The 17,121-nt window shown below is 54.3% G+C and overlaps 1 protein-coding gene across 7 annotated transcripts in view; it reads right to left on the reverse strand.

Moving 5' to 3' along the window:
• Nucleotides 1-16,874, reverse strand: part of LOC129024029 (serine/threonine-protein phosphatase 2A regulatory subunit B'' subunit beta) — a 51,196-nt gene extending 34,322 nt beyond the window's left edge. Inside the window, exons 1-2 of one of the 7 annotated variants that reach the window (XR_010125578.1) lie at nucleotides 16,178-16,398; nucleotides 14,966-15,108 (exon numbers count right to left, since the gene is read on the reverse strand). Coding sequence is in view for 3 of the 7 variants with exons in the window: in XM_054473335.2 (XP_054329310.1) it covers nucleotides 15,869-16,192 (324 nt within the window). In the remaining 4 variants the exon portion in view is untranslated. Of the gene's footprint in view, nucleotides 1-4,171; nucleotides 4,733-14,965; nucleotides 15,109-15,868; nucleotides 16,601-16,763 lie in introns of those variants that run through there. The other 6 variants (XR_010125577.1, XM_054473336.2, XR_010125576.1 and 3 more) reach the window with 6 other exon arrangements.
• Between the last annotated feature and the right edge of the window lie 247 nt (nucleotides 16,875-17,121).

The raw sequence follows: 17,121 nt of genomic DNA on the forward strand, positions 1-17,121 counted from the left end.
TGCCTCCCAACAAGCTATTTCTGTTGAGGGCACTGAGAAGGCAGCTCCCTGACTCATCACAATTCCAGAAGTCACAGATACATGTGTCGCCCTTCCAGAGTACACCCACACTTTTGCAAAACACGTCCATATACGACCAAAAACAAAGGCTGAGCCTAACACTGAGGCTGCCCGTTTTTGCGTAGAAGTGCGTGTGCTTGATGGGTGCAGGTGAGTGTACCCCGAGAACACAGGCCACGTGCACCGTGACACATCCTCTCGTGACACCAGCCTCGGGCAGACCCCCGCATGTGCAGTGGGTGCGCACAGCAGGCAGGGCGCGGTGATCAGCAGAAATGACCCTCGCTCCAACGGACACCACGATGAAAGTCACAGAGGAGGTGCCGGAGTAGCAGGGAGCCGGCGGCAGGCACGCTCAGTACAGGCGGCAACGCACAGCCCTGTCTCCAGGAGCCCCCACTCTGCCGTGGGAGGGGGAAACACGGGAGGCTGTCGTATGGGATCAGGGACGGGGGGTTCGGCCGGGACCCACACTCATGGATTCCAGCTGAGCCCCTCGCCCACCCAGATGACAGCCACCCACTGGAAGGCAGGGCCTGCTGCAAGCTCTGAGCATTCTTCTCGGCCCAGCACTCGACTCCCAGGGACCCTCCGTGAAGGCTGGTAGAGGGCTGTCCGCTATACCTGCAAACCACACGCTGGACGGCTAAACACAGGAGTCAAAAAGGTCAGTGTTTACACAGAGGAGCCGAACATGGACATGAGAGGCCCCGCGTGTGGGTTTAAAAATCCCCTCTCTAGCAAAGAGGGAGAACTGGTGTGGAGGGCTCAACACGGAAACGCAGCAGGTCCAGGTGTCTGAGTTGGCCAGAGCTCACGTGGGCTAACATTCACTCAGACACATGACTGCAGCCGAGCAAGGGGGCCTCGACAGATGCTGAGAGACGTCGGCTGCCCTGGCACCTGCACCCACGGCTGCAGCGAGGTGTGAGTCTCCACAGAGCTCGGAAGGCTGGGCTGGGGGACGTGGGGATCATTCTGTCCACCAGCCAAGGGGTGACGGTGGATGCCGGGCAACACAGCGAGGGGAGGATCCGGCACCCTCCCTGCGTCCATAAGCCCCTGGCGGATGCTCTTGAGCTTGGTCTTCTGTGTGGACACTCCCACCCGGGCTTCTGTTTCCCGTTAACCCCCCTTGCCGCAGCTCCCTGCCAGGTGGGGAACCCAAGCCCTACCTTCTCCCTGCCACTGCCCAGGGAGTGGCATCCTGGGCAGCGTCCTGGCCAAACCAAAGGCTGCAAGGGTTTTGGTGACCACTGGCCTTGGAAGGGGAACGGCACATGCCCTGGCGGTGAGAGCAGGAGGTGCATCAGGGACGCCCAGAGCCCAGGCTGTCACCACGCCGCGGTCAGTTCCAAGTACAGCGGGGCTGCCGCGTAGGGGACGGCGCTTTCAGTCATGCGTGGTGCTGTGCAGGGTCTGTGCGTCCACCCAAAGGACCCCGTGGGGACGCTGGACAGTGTCTGTGTGACCAGGACAGGTGAAGAGGAGCCTGTGTGTGCTGAGTCAGTGTGTGGGGAGCGGGAGAGTCACTCTCCAGGCGGGGAGGGCCAGGCTAGGGCAGCACAGCTGTCCTGGGCTGGGAACAAGGTCTGAGCTGTCCTGCTGTTGCCCGGGGATAGAAGGCCCAAGAATCCCTGGGCAGGAGGCGCAGGCAGTGGCTCCAGCAAGAAAAGCTGGGCCAAGCAGCTGTACGGCTCCGCTCCAGGTACATGCTGGGTCCTACAGTGAGAGCATGAGCCGTGTAACACGCCATCGTCACACGGGAGCCTCCCCGGACCCACGGCGAGAGTACGTGTAACACATTATTGTCACACAGGAGCCTCCCAGGACCCACGGCGTGAATGCGTGCTGTTCCGTTCCCAAGGCCGGCGGTCGCTGAACACCCCCCACCCCCCGAGTTTGGTTTGTCAAGGGAAGTGAGCAGTGGCAGGGAGGAGGGGGAGCTTGGGTTCACCACTTGGGCAGGCAGCACCCACCAGGGGGTTAGTGGGAACAGAAGCCCAGGCGGGACGTTGCACAGTGAGAAGACCAAGCTCAGGAGCACCCGCCAGGGGCTCGTGGGCGTGGCCAACGTTAGTCGCGGAAGGCTGTGCCCGTCAGAGGACCCCTGAAAACAGCACCGTGCTGCCCGGCCGGGAGCGTCCGAGGGCGGAGGCGCGGCACCCCGACACGTCCAGTGGCTCCAACACGGGTGCTCCCTGACAACCCTCCTGAGGGTGTGTCCAAGTGGGGTGGACCCAACAGACAGAGCCCACACTCATGCACGGAGTGAAAGCAGCCAGGAAACGTCCGCTTCTCCCCCAACACCACCCCCACAAATACTCCAAAATACGCCTGTGATTCCTCCACCACCCCTCAGACAACATGCATTTCACACATCTGTCCTCATTCCCTAAAAACGTGGAAACCCATTTTCTGTAAAATGAAGCAAACTTCTGTAAACAGAATTCATGATTTCCCAAAAAGTGACTTTTAAAAAATAAACAGTCCTGTTAAAACAATGCAGACTTTGGTGAATGGGCTCAGCCTCCCGGAGGTGCACACACAGGTGCATGGTCACCACAGCCCCCCCCCCGCCCCAGAAGAGCCAGGGCCCCGCTGCAGGGCTGAAGGGCTTCCTCATCCAGCCACGTGCGAGCTAATCACCTAATTGAGTCTGCAACCAGCGAGCACGCATCTCCCAGCACCTCCCACCATCTAGAGCAAATCCCGCACAAGGCTGATCTCACTCTTCGCAGGTTAAGAGGATTTTAAAGAAACCAGCCTCGCCCTTACCCACTTACAGGCAAAATGTCAAAACCTGGAAGACAGAGATCAAAAACTCCGAAGGAGTGCAAAAGTTGACATGATCTTACAGAAAAAATTTCAATTAAAATATTAACAGAAAGAAGTGGGTCTTCCTCCCCCTTCAAGCAGGATGCCTTGGTTCAGCTTGATGTTTAGGCCACTAGTTCCAGACTTCTGGAACTGAGTTTGAAAAGTGTGTCTGATGTGCCACGTGGGTGTAAGGCGCCTGCCATGCACACCCTGCCTGGATGAGATTCGGATCAGATTCGGGCGCAGCCAAACCCTAAATTCTCAAATTATACCTGGATTGTCACGGGAAGAGTCTTACACGTTTAAATCACATGGTACTCGTAAAACTAACTTATACAATATACACGGGGTACAGACACACATATTACTTCCCTGAGCACTTATGAGAACTGAGATTAAATTTCAAAGCCAGCTGGGGTGGAGGCTCACGCCCCTACTCCCAGCACTTTGGAAGGCCCAGGTGGGCGATCACCTGAGGTCAGGAGTTCAAGCCCAGCCTGGCCAACATGGTGAAACCCCGTCTCTACTAAAAATGCAAAAATTAGCTGGTCATGGTGGTGCACGCCTGTAATCCCAGCTACACGGGAGGCTGAGGCAGGAGAATCACTTGAACCCAGGAGGTGGAGGTTGCAGTAAGCCGAGATAGTGCCGCTGCACTCCAGCCTGGGCAACAGAGAGGCTCCGTCTCAAATAAATAAATATAAATAAATTTCAAAGCCAGTGAGTTACTGAATAAAACCACGCTGCATAAATAGTCCGGTATGTGAGTGATATCTCAACCGACTCTTAAGTTAGCCAGTGGGAAGGAATGCTGGGTATTGCAATAACGCTGGAGAAGTTTCACCCACCCGACGCCTTTACGAAGGGTGAAGGAGTTTCCCGATGTTTATTACCAGCAATGCAAGATATTATTTAAATTAAAAATCTGTCTGCAGCGAACCCTCCCAGGCGCTGACGGCTCTCACCCCCCTTGGTTGATCACAGCAAGGCGCGCACTCACAGCCAAAACTCCCGGGAAAGGAGCGGGTGCTGTTTTCAAAGCCCGGTTTTCCTAACAAGCTTGGCACCGCTTCCCACAGAGCAGCACCCGGTTTTCGGCGGCGTGCGGCCCGAGCGGGTCCCCTGCGCCCACAACTGGCCCTGAAAATCTGGCGTTTGGGCCCCGCCACGCGACAACGGGTGCACGGCCAGCAGCGGCGAGCGGGAGCCCGCGCGGGGCCGGGAGGGCAGGGCTCGCCGGGCCGGGAGGCCTCGCCCGGTGTCGGGCAGCCGCGGGGCGCGCGGGGCTGACCTGCTGGAAGGCCTTCAGCCGCTTCTTGAACCGAGAGGGCAGCACGAAGTCGCAGCCGCGGGCCAGCGAGGCCAGCTCCTGGCGCAGGTCGGGGTCCTGGCGCAGCGAGCGCTCGCGGAGCCGCATGCCGTCGGCGCGCAGGGCTCTCCGCGGGCCAGGCCGGGCGCCGCGCTCTCGAGGCAGGGCCGGGCCGGGGCCGGCGGGGCGCTGCAGGCGTGGCCCGGGCTCAGCGCGCTCCATGCGTCGCCCGCCAGGCGCTCTGGGGCCGGGGCCCGCGCCGCGCGCATTCCTCAAGCTGAGGAGGGCGCATGGCGCCGGGGGTGGGGGCCGCCGCCCCTCCCGACCCGCGACTGTGCAGACCCGGCTGCTCTCCTCTCCTCCTTCTCCGCTCCCCGCACTGCCCTCCGCTCCCTCTGGTCCTCTTCTCTCCTCTCCTCTCCCTGTTCGCTCCGGGCTGGGCCGTCCGGCCGGGCAAGGGGGCGCTTTCTGCACGGCGGCAGCCGTCACGTGGCTCGCCCTGGAGCGCGCATCAACAGGTCCCCGAGAGGAGAGCCTGGGCGGAGCGCGCATCAACAGGTCCCGGAGAGGAGAGCCTGGGGACGGCCTCGGGGACCCAGGCGAAGGCGCTCCCCGCGAGAAGTGAGGTCCCCCCCACGACAACACCAGAGCTGGCTGCAGGCTCGGTGCCGGCTCCGGCTCGCCCCTCCAGAGCACAGGGCACGCCAGGTGCAGCTGCGCCTCCACAAACACACGCACTGCAGCCCCAGCATCCCCGCAGCCCGGCATCAAAGCGCGCCGGCATCTCCGCCCCTCCCCAAACTTCAGGAGTTTCTAGAATGCAGCTAAGCTGCAGTGGGCATCCAGGATCTCGTCTTCTCTGCCACTGCTCACTGTGATAACTGCGCGTGTTTGCAATCGTATTTAGAACAAGAAAAGAGGGGCGGTGGAAAAGGGGGACGGGCAACTTTAAATGAGGATGAGCTGACAGTCCGGGGGCCTGCACCTTCATCCCACCGGGAAGGAGACAGGATACCTTCGGGCTGAGGGTCAGAAACTGGCCACATCCCTGCCAGGCTGGACGCTGTCAGCAGAAGGCCTCCCAGGTCCCCGATCAGGAAGGTCCTGCGTGACCGCCTGCGTCTGTTACAGTCAATGAACCTCCTCGGACGGGTCACTATCACCCCGAGTCAACAGCGTGCACTGGGCTCTCCCACTGCTGCACGCTCTGTTGAGTCTGGAAAAACGCAGGATGACACGGATCTACCACTGTGGGGTCACGCAGAGGAGTTGCCCTGCCTCGAAAAACGTCTGTGTGGCACCGACGCACCCCTCCCTCCCTCCTAACCCCAGCAAGCCCCGATCTGTTTCCTGTCTCCATCGTTTTCCTTTTTCCGAGTGTCCTAGACTTGGAACCAGCAGTCTGCAGCCATCTCAGAATGGCCCTTTCTTCTCCTGCAACCTTCCACACCACCTCTGCCGCCCACCAGAGCCCCCCACCCGCAAGGCCCCTTCCAACTCTTCTTAGGGGTACGCCCCTCTCCACTTCCTTCTCTTCCACCTCCTTCCCTTCTCCAGCCATCCCCGGATCCCTCCATCCTTCTCACTTCCTTACTGTCCTTGAGGATTCAGAGGTCGGCCTCTGACCCCCTGTAAGTCTCCAAACGGAAGCTTAAAGACAGCACCAGAGACAATGTGCTCAAACCACCAGGAGACGATTTAAACAAGTGCACCCAGTAACCCACGACGCGGGGCGCAAACTCACAGGGCAGAGGTGCCGCCCAGTCACCCACGATGCAAACTCACAGGGCAGAGGTGCCGCCCCTTCAGTTCAGATCAGCACTACACACGGACGGCCTCCCAAACGCAGCTAGGGGAACCAGATTGGGAGCCAACCTCCTGTGATCTCCCTCCGAAAGTCAAAGATCAAACCCAAAACGCGGGGAAGCGAGCCAAGGGAGGCGCGATCCTCACACTCAGGCAACACGCCCTGTCCTGCCACGCGGGTGACACACACCCCTGCAGACTTTACTGCCAGGTTTCCTCTTTCCGTACAAGACTTTTGGAACACAGCCAGGCACAGTGGCTCATGCCTGTAATCCCAGCACTCTGGGAGGCTGAGGCTGGCAGATCATGAGGTCAAGAGTTCGAGACCAGCCAGGCCAACATAGTGAAACCCTGTCTCTACTAAAAATACAAAATTAGCTGGGTGTGGTGGCAGGCGCCTGTAATCCCAGCTACTTGGGAGGCTGAGGGAGGAGAGTCGCTTGAACTCGGAAGGCGGAGCTTGCAGTGAGCCAAGATAGCGCCATTGCACTGCAGCCTGGGGGACAAGAGTGAGACTTCGTCTCAAAAAGAAAAAAAAAAAAAAAAGGAAGAAAAAAAGACTTTTGGAACACAGCCTCAAAATCCTGAAGTGCACACACACAGAGATGTAAAGACTCTGACCTAGAGCCCTCAAACCACCTCTGGACGCAGCCCCACTGCCTCCCTGGAGCCCCTACGTCCTGTACCGATGCAGAACCCGCACCACCCACCCCCAATGCAGCCACAGGGCTGTCTACACGGGATGGGGGAGGGACAGGGCCGTCCACACTCGACGGAGCCCCCACGGGGCTGTCCATCCACTACCGTGTACAGGGACGGGGCTGTCCACACCCGGTGGGGCCGCCTCGGGGCTGTCTATCCATTACCGTGTATAGGGATGGGCCGTCCACACCCGGTGGGGCCGCCACGGGGCTGTCTATCCACTACCGTGTACAGGGACAGGCCGTCCACACACCCCAAATTCCTACTCTGATGAGACAACACTGCCATCTGGGCCGATGAAGGCCCTCACGGCACCCGAATCTCCACTGTCCTTCTCCCGTCGGGACACAATCATACCATCAACCTCTAAAGCTCCTAAAATGCCCAGAAGACCTTTATGCAAATTTTCATAAAAATCTCTTCACTTTTCATTCTCACTAAACATACATTTGTTCAGACGGCTTGTTTTAGGGTAAAAATGTGTCTTCCATGAGCAAACACAATGGCTTTTGTGAAATCCTAGATTTGAAAGGCTTAGGAAGGCGACCTGCCCTTTGTGAGAAAACGTTTTTCTGAACATCCAAAGCTAAAAGCATAGCTAGTAACAGGCAAACCCATGAGACATGAAGATGGCCCAGAATCCTGTCCTCACCCTGCAGGTGCTGTCTGCAGAGCACGGCTTCCTCCCTGTTTCAAAGGCCCTGAGAGGACAGGCTCCAGCGGATTCAAAACCCGTCCACCTCATCTCAGGAAAACGGCATGGTTCTCTCTGTCAACAGAAGGGGAGGGAGGGAGGAGGCTCTTTACACAGTTTCCATGGTTGCAGATTCTCGGAGGTTCCAAGAAGGGTTCTGGACACCTTCCTTCCTCCTCACAACGAGACTCTCATCGGTGCCCACTATGAAAACATGAATAGGTTGTTGTTACGAAGGCAGTGAAAACTGAACGCGGACAGGCACGGACCTGATACAAAAGCTACTGTCCCTGGGCAAGCTCACGGCTCCCGCACGAAACCTTCAGAAACCCTGAGCTCCTGCCCTGAGGGTTCTGGGTGCTTTTCTGTCTTACAACATGTTTGTTAAGAAATTCTAATGAAACGTTAAGATAAGCACATCTGTATGTATATGCACCTGTGTGTATGCACCGGTGTGTGTGTATGCACCTATGTGTGTATGTGTGTGTATGTACCTATGTACCCACCTGTGTGTGTATGCACCTATGTATGTGTGTGTGTGGACCTATGTATGTGTATGCACCTATGTGTGTATGTGTGTATGCACCTGTGCGTGTGTATGGACCTATGTATGTGTGTATGTGTGTGTATGCACCTGTGTATGCACCTGTGTGCATGCACCTATGTATGTGTGTGTATGCACCTATGTATGTGTGTGTATGCACCTATGTGTGTGTGCATGCACCTATGTATGTGTGTGTATGCACCTATGTATGTGTGTGTATGCACCTCTGTGTGTGATGCACACGCACGCACGTGTTTACCTCCAAACACCCTGTTCTAATGCTCTAGAATGCTGGCACCCAGTCTGATAAAAATCACAGGTTAGGTGGATACCAAAACTACTGAGTAGCTTCCAGTAATTAGAGAAGAACTAAATAAACAGATAGAAATTTAATCAAGGAGGTGCAAGACGTGTACCCGGGGAAGTACACAACGTTGCTGAACAAAACCCAAATGAATGGAAAGTCCTTTGTTTGTGGATTGGAAAATACTGTTAAGGTATCAATTATCCTAAATTGATCCACAGATTCAAAGCAATCCCAGTCAAAATTCCAACAGGCTTTTTTTGCTGGAAAGCAATTTTTAAAGAACAGGCTTGGACTCACAGTATCTACTTTCAAAATCTGCTAGAAAGTTACACTAATCTGGAAAGTGCCATGAAGGTGAGGGGATGCACATACAGCAATGGGATGGAAATAATAATAAACCAGACGTACGTACTCAACTGAATTTCAACAACACAATTCCATGGGGGGAGAAAAGACTGTTCAATATATGGTGCTGGGGTTATCCAGATAGCTCACCTCATACCACACAGAAAAACTGACCTGAACTGGATCACAGGCCAAAACGCAATCCTAAAACCACACAGCTTTCTCAAAATAGTAGAAAATCTTTGACACCTTGCGGTATGCAAACATTTTGTAATAAGACACAAAAAATAAGAGTCATAAAAGAAAAAAGTTGAAAAACTAAACACTTTTGCTCTTTGAAAGACACTGAAGAAAACAAAAAGCAAGCCGGACTCGAGAGAAATAGGCGCACACCACATTGTCTTACCAAGGACTTGCCAACAGTTGTACGTAAAGAGCTCTCGCAACTCAGTGAAAACATAAGCCAATTTAAAATGCAAACACACAACCTGAACAGACGCTTCACAGTGGAAACCACATAAATGGAAAATAAGCACCTGAAGATCCCTCGGCGTTACCAGGCCGCAGGGAAATGCAATCAAAATCATGCAGTACTGGCCGGGTGTGGTTGCCCTCGTCTATCATCCCAGCACTCTGGGAGGCTGGGGCAGGTGGATCACCTGAGGTCAGGAGTTCGAGACCAGCCTGTCCAACATAGTGAAACCCCATCTCTACTAAAAATACAAAATTAGCTGGGCATGGTGGCAGGCGTCTGTCATCCCAGCTACTCAGGAGGCTGAGAGGGGTGGATCACCTGAGGTCAGGAGTTCAAGACTAGCCTGACCAACATAGTGAAACCCCATCTCTACTAAAAATACAAAATTAGCTGGGCATGGTGGCGGGCGCCTATAATCCCAGCTACTCGGGAGGCTGAGGCAGGAAAATCACTTGAACTGCAGGAGGTGGAGGTTGTAGTGAGCCGAGATCGCACCATTGCACTGTAGCCTGGGCGACAAGAGCGAAACTCCATCTCAAAAAAAAAAAAAAAAAAAAAAAAAAGCAGCTCATCCACATGAGGTTGTTACTTCCCCTTGTAAGAACTTACTTTAAAGATGAATTTAGGGTACCCCTTAGCAGAAGCACCCTGGCTTGCAGCATCAGCCCATCAATACTGGCATTTTCTTTCTTTCTTTTTTTTTTTTTAGAGACAGGGTTTCACTTTGTTGCCCTGGCAGGAGTGCAGTGGCACAAACACAGCTCACTGCAGCCTCGAACTCCTGGGATCCTCCTGCCTCAGCCTCACAAGCAGGTGGGACTTCAGGTAGTAACCACTATGCCTGGCTGATTTTACTATTTCATATAGATGGGGGAGTCTCGCTATGTTGCCCAGGCTGGGCTCAAACTCCTGGCCTCAAGTGATCCTCCCTCCTCGGCCTCCCGAAGTGCTGGGATTGAGCCACTGCAGCCAGCCAATGCTCACATTTTCTAATTTGTACCAGTTTCTCTTCCCCAAAGACAGGAGGGAGCCACTGCAAGCACCCCTTTCAAACACAGAATGCAATGTCTCTGCTCAGTAACGATGAAGGCATAGGTAACGTAAAACAGCCACAGCAGCGCTGGTTACGTCTGCTTTGGATGCACTACGTGATGTTTTCACAATGGGCATGCCGTTCCTTTCACCCTTGGCTGGGGAGTTCAATGGACCTAGCGTGAACCCTCCTGACAGCTCATACTCCATTCTGTACATGTGTAGGTGAGAAAAAGCTGCTTTATTTGTGAAAATGTCTTCCTCTGACCCCAGCATCGCCCCTCCCCAGCCAGAGTTTGTAGCGTGGAACTGCATCCTTCACTGTTAACGTGGTCTCGCGTATTCTGTATACGGAATGGACAGGAACAAGCTCGTCTTTTTTTTTTTTTTTTTTGAGACGGAGTCTCGCTCTGTCGCCCAGGCTGGAGTGCAGTGGTACCATCTCGGCTCACTGCAAGCTCCGCTACCTGGGTTCACACCATTCTCCTGCCTCAGCCTCCGGAGTAGCTGGGACTGCAGGCGCCCAACACCACGCCCGGCTAATTTTTTGTATCTTTAGTAGAGACGGGGTTTCACTGTGTTAGCCAGGATGGTCTCGATCTCCTGACCTTGTGATCCGCCCGCCTCGGCCTCCCAAGTGCTGGGATTACAGCGTGAGCCAACGCGCCTGGCCCAAGCTCATCTTTTTTGTCCCAATGAACAGACATATCCTTCTAAGTTATTCACTTCTTGAGACTCAGCTGAAGTAAGCCATAGGTTCCAAACACGTAGACATGTTTAAGGCAAACTTTCAGTCCCAAACAAGGTCAGTCACTGCTTTTTGAAAACTCTTGGCATCTCCTAACCACCCCAGCCGCCACACCATGGTCCACAAGCGTTCTTCCTTCTGCTTCTCCCGTCAGACCACTCCAGTCGCTCAACGTGACCTGAACATCTTATCCTTTTTTTCTTTCTTTTTTTTTTTTTTTTTGAGACACAGTCTCACTCTGTTGTCCAGGCTGGAGTGCAGTGGCACAATCTCGGCTCACTGCAACCTCCGCCTCCCAGGTTCAAGTGACTCTCCTGCCTCAGCCTCCCAAGTGGCAGGGATTACAGGCATGTACCACCACATCAGCTAATTTTTGTATTTTTAGTAGAGACGGGGTTTCACCATGTTGGCCAGGTTGATCTCCAACTCCTGACCTCAGGTGATCCACCTGTCTTGGCCTCCCAAAGTGCTAGGATTACAAGTGTGAGCGACTGAGCCTGGTCTCATTTTCACACTCTGCCTGTCATCCCTCCCGGAATGGCCTCCCTTGGTCCTGCCCCCCATACTCAATAAACTCAGTGCATTTCCCAAGTTGCACTACTCACTTCCTCCTCAAAACTTTCTCCAGGAGAGAAATGACGTCTCTCTGCTTTCAACAACTTTGGAACTTAATTTCCACTTGTTAGAGGCTTATTGCCTGATTTACAGAATATATCATCCTCTCACGCGCACCCAAATGGCCTTGTCTGCACAGACCTGACCTTCCATCAATATTCCCAACCCTAGGAGAATTCATGCAAAGTCACACAATTCAAGCATTTACCTTAGTGTCTGGCTGTCATTCAACACGTTTAAGGACAAAATGGCAGGTCATTAGCGATCCCACTGAGAAAGCAAGCCATGGAGGGAAACCATCATTACTAGCGCACACTTCTTGAGTCCTGGCCCTCCTCTCACATACAATCTCCTCAGTAAATGAGGCATTTGGGCAAGAGTTCCTAAGGTGCTTCAGGTTTTGCAGCTCACTGGGAAAGTGCATTGGGCCGGAGCTCAAGAGATGCGTCCTGGGGCCCTGAGTCCCCTCCTGGATCGGGGTCTGGAGGGCCTGAGCCAGACGGTCTCCAAGCTGCCTCCAGCTCTAGTTCACATTTTCATCAACACGTACTTTTGGAAAACGTTCTAGATCCATCAGAACACGTCGGACAACTACCGGTAATTTAGAACGCAAGGAGCTCACCTCAGATTGCCACCCACCTCTCACTCAGCAAGTAGAGAGGCTGGTCCATTTTGGCTGGAAAACTGTGGTGCTACATAAATATCACTTCGTGACATGCTTATTAGTGCTGCTGATGGAAGGCCGGTGTTCAGCTGAAAAATTTCAAATGGTATAAACAAGTTCCAAGGGAACATTCTGAATATTTCAGGCTTCTTGGGACACCAGACGCACCCGCCATACGTGTTTCTATAACATCTGGAAGCAATGTTTTATCGCTTTAAACTGCACAGTATAAAACGACAGAAAGCATTTTTAAAAATACATAGCTGTCGGCGGGCGCGGTGGCTCACGCCTGTAATCCCAAAACTTTGGGAGGCCGAGACAGGCGGATCACGAGGTCAGGAGATTGAGACCATCCTGGCTAACACGGTGAAACACTGTGTCCATTAAAAATACAAAAAAATTAGCCGCGCATGGTGGCGGGCGCCTGTAGTCCCAGCTACTCAGGAGGCTGAGGCAGGAGAATGGCGTCAACCCGGGAGGCGGAGCTTGCAGTGAGCCGAGATGGCGCCACTGTACTCCAGCCTGGGCGACAGAGCGAGACTCGGTCTCAAAAAAAAAAAAAAAAAAAAATACACTGTTGTCCACAACCGACTGAACAGACCCCCCATTCTTGGCCAAGAGAAACCTTTTTTTTTTTTTTTTTTTTTTGAGACAGAGTCTCACTCTATTGCCCCAGCTGGAGTGCAGTGACGAGATCCTGGCTCACTGCAACCTCTGCCTCCCCGGTTCAAGCAGTTCTCGTGCCTCAGCCTCCCGAGTAGCTGGGACTACAGGCACCCGCCACCACGCCCGGCTAGTTTTTGTATTTTCAGTAGAAATGGGGTTTCACCATGATGGCCAGGCTGGCCTTGAACTTCTAACCTGAAGTGATCCGCCCACTTCAGGCTCCCAAAGTGCTTGGATTACAGGTGTCAGCTACTGGGCCCAGCCCCAAGAGAAACCTTAAAAACTAAGTTCAGGCTGGCGCGCTGGCTCACACCTGTAATCTTATTTTTTTGGGAGGCCAAGGCAGGCGGATCACCTGAGGTCGGGAATTCGAGACCAGTCTGGCCAACATGGAGAAACCCCGTCTCTACTAAAAAAATACAAAATTACCGAGGTGTGGTGGTGGGTGCCTGTAATCTCAGCTACTCAGGAGGCTGAGGCAGGAGAATCACTTGAACCTGGGAGGTGGAGGTTGCAGTTACCCGAGATCGCAACGTTGCACTCCAGCCTGGGCAACAAGAGCAAAAGTCGGTCTCAAAAAAAAAAAAACAAAAAAACAACTAAGTTCCCAGCCATGACTAGATGGGAGTTTGGACACACCTCCTTATACCCCTCCTGCTTTGGCAGTTTAAACACAACTAACCAGCAAAAAGGTTAAAATCGACATCGTAAGACTGACAGAACAGACACTGTGGCAAAGAAGACCAAGGGCCACCTGAGGTGAGGGTCAAGTCACACACCGCCTACACTTACAAAATAAACTACAGTTCCAACTGCCAAAGCATTTCTTTTTCTCCAGCAGCTAAATGTCCTTTTAGGTTATTCACTAGAGACAAAGGTCTCTTTGCAGAGACCTCTGCAGAAACTCGTTTTTGAGTTTCAAGAATAAAGGATGTTTTTCTTTTTCTCTATTGCTTATCTTGGCCTCAAGCTCACACGTGCAAGACTGTCTCTCTCTCTGTCTAGATATATATAATTTTTTTTTTTTTTTAGACAGGGTCTTCCTCTGTTGCTCAGGCTGGAGGGCAGTGGTGCAATCTCAGCTCACAGTAATCTCGGACTCCCAGCTTCAAGCATTTCTCCTGCCTCAGCCTCCTGAGTAGCTGAGACTGCAGGTGCGCCATCACGCCTGGCTAATTTGTGTATTTTTAGCAGAGACGGGGTTTCGCCATGTTGCCCAGGCTGGTCTCGAACTCCTGAACTCAAGTGATCTGCTTGCCTCCAACTCGCAAAGTGCTGGGATCACAGGCGTGAGCCACCATGCCTGACCAATATAAACAATATTAAAACATCTGCAGCTTCCTGTCAGATCCTGATGAACAGACCCCTCTGTTCCATCAGCCGTAACTACAGCTTTGACTGGGAAAAGACTGATTCCAGGCCAGGTGTGGTGGCTCACGCCTGTCATCCCAGCACTTTGAGAGGCTGAAGCAGGTGGATCACCTGAGGTCAGGAGTTTGAGACCAGTCTAGCTAACATGGTGAAAGTCCGCCTCTACTAAAAATACAAAAATTAGCCGGGCGTGGTGGTGTACACCTGTAATCCCAGCTACTCGGGAGGCTGAGGCAGGAGAATCGCTTGAACCCCGGGGGTGGAGGTTGCAGTGAGCTGAGATTGCACCACTGCACTGCAGCCTGGGTGACAGAGTGAGAATCTGTCTCAAAAAAAAAAAAAAAAAAAAAGACTGATTCCAATCACTTTATCCTGATAACTAGTCACCACGGACTGGTTCTGGCCGGTTGACAAAGGCTGCAAACTTGCTTAACCTTTTGACCTAGGGGGCCTAACCGTAATGCATTTAAATGTTAAGTCTCAGCTCCAAGGTGAACTTGGGAGTAGGTAACATGCATGTTTGTTCAATACCCATGGGTCAGGACACCCTTGGTGAATATCCATAGCTCTTCCTATAACTTCTTGAATATATACACTTGGCCAACCCACTCAGCCTAAATTCCTCTCATCTTTTTTTCCCTAAGTGCTTGTTTTTAGTCTTTTTTTTTTTTTTTTTTGAGATAGAGTCTTGCTTTGCTGCCCAGGCTGGAGTGCAGCCTCTGCCTCCCGGGTTCCAGTGATCCTCCTGCCTCAGCCTCCCGGGTAGCTGAGATTACAGGTACATTAGCCAGAGGGTGTGCTTCTCACCCGCACTGAATAATCACCTTCTATGAAATAAATGGCGCTTCTTCTTCTAAGAAATACAGTGGGATTTTGGGAGGCAGAGATGGGAGGATTGCTTGGACCCGGGAATTCCAGAACACTCTGGGTAACATAGCAAGACCTCATCTCTGCAGAACAAACAAACAAAAACAAAAATTAGCCTGGCGTCATGGTGCACGCCTGTAATCCCAGCTACTGGGGAGGCTGAGGCAGGAAGTCCAGCTGTGTTTGCGCCACTGCACTCCAGCCTAGGAGACAGAGCAAGACCCTGTCTCCAAAGAATTTTAAAATAAATAAAAAAGGGGACCGGGCACAGTGACTTGCGTCTGTAATCCCAGCACTTTGGGAGGCCGAGGCAGGCGGATCACTTGAGGTCAGGAGTTCGAGACCAGCCCGGCCAATATGGGGAAACCCAGTCTCTACTAAAAATACAAAATTAGCCGGGCGTGGTGGCGCGTGCCTGTAGTCCCAGCTCCTTGGGAGGCTGACGCAGGAGAATCGCTTGAACCTGGGAGGCAGAGGTTGCAGTGAACCAAGATCGCACCATTGCACTACAGCCTGGGCAACAGAGCAAAACTCCATCTCAAAATAAAATAAAATAATATAAAATAACATAAAATAAAATAAAATAGGAAGAAAGCCTTTCTACCTTTATAAATTGTGTGATTTTTAGGTTAATAACTGTCAATGACAGAATGTTCAATTCGTGGGACTTTCTTGTCTGTGTGTGTGTGTGTGTTGGGGGAGGGGGTCGGGGCGGGGAACAGACTCAATATGAAACCGTTTTGGGGTCTGACGCTCTCCCACCAGCCTCCACCATGCAGCCACACGTCCGCTATGCGACCAGAGCCACCTGCGCAGGTGTTAGCAGAAGGAAGAGTAACTTACTACTCTCGTCCCTGCGGATCTACGGGTGCCTCGAGCGTGGGGCGCGTTCCTGGGGCTGGAGGCGGCGCCCAGGGGCAGCGCAGGGCCCGGACCGGGGGTTCCCGGGGGTTCGAGCCCGCTGGGCCTGGGGGCGGCGAGCGTGGCTGCTGGCCAGGCCCCGGGCAGCTCCCCGTCCCCCGCGGTCGGCTGGTCCCGCCCGGGCGCCTTGATCCGGCGCAGGCAGTCCTGCAGCATCCGCTGCGTGCTGGCCTCGCTGAGCCAGTACAGGAACAGCTCATCCACCTTCATCTTCAGGACCGGCTGCAGTACCTTGCCGGGAGGCATGGCGGGGGCTGAGCCCGGGGCGCCTCCGGACGCCCGCGCCCCGCCCCGCCCCGCCCCGGGGGCTTCGGTCCGGCGCGGACCGACCTCGGTGATGCGAGCACGGCCCGCTGAGGGGGCGAGGCGCAGGGAGCAGGGCCCGCGCCTTGGGAACTGCGCGGACTCGCGGGGCGCGGGGACCAAGCAGGGGGCGCGGTCCGGCCCGCGCTGCTCAGGACAGCTTCAAAACGGGCGCGCCGGCCGCGCTCCCAAAGAAGAGCGCCCGCGTTCACGTCACTGAGCCGCGTCATAGCGATGATGTCATCACGAGGCGACGCCGCCGCTGGCCACGCGCGCCCCGCGGCCCTCGGAGCCTTTGCAGGAAGCTTTGGTGGGGCCAAGTGGCTGCGCTGCGGACGGGGGAGAGGCTGTGGCGGCCCTCCCGCCCGAGATTTTTCTGCGTTTAAGATTTTTAGAGGCCCGGCCCATGGTGGCGAGGCGGCCTTAGAGCTGCGGAGACGCGAGCATGCGCACTGCCTGCCTGCCAGAGCGAGGGGAGGGGGAAACCTCCGCATAGAGCATGCGCCTTGCCTACCGGTGGAGGAGCGGAGTGCGGGAGGCCGGTCGGTTGAGCATGCGCAGTGCCTGCCCGTGGGGCGCGAGCCAGCGGCGGGGAGGTGTGTGAGCGGGTGGGGCTGGGGGACGGGAGTGCGCCTGCGCAAAGGGAGGCACTGGGAACGAGCGAGTATGAGGGGTGCGCGCCCGCCGAGCTCGGGAGCGAGCGTGCGTCCTGCGGGAGCGCGCGAGGAAAAGATCAAACTTCTCAATAACAGAGGGCTACGTGGGACCCAAAGGGCCCCGTTTACTTTAGCTTTGCTTATCAAACAGTAGAGACAGGTTGGAGGAGTTGGACCCCTTTAAACGTTGGTGTTCTGGGATGAGCGTGAAGTGCT

The sequence above is a fragment of the Pongo pygmaeus genome, chromosome Y (assembly GCF_028885625.2).
Source record: "Pongo pygmaeus isolate AG05252 chromosome Y, NHGRI_mPonPyg2-v2.0_pri, whole genome shotgun sequence".
Lineage (NCBI taxonomy): Eukaryota > Metazoa > Chordata > Mammalia > Primates > Hominidae > Pongo > Pongo pygmaeus.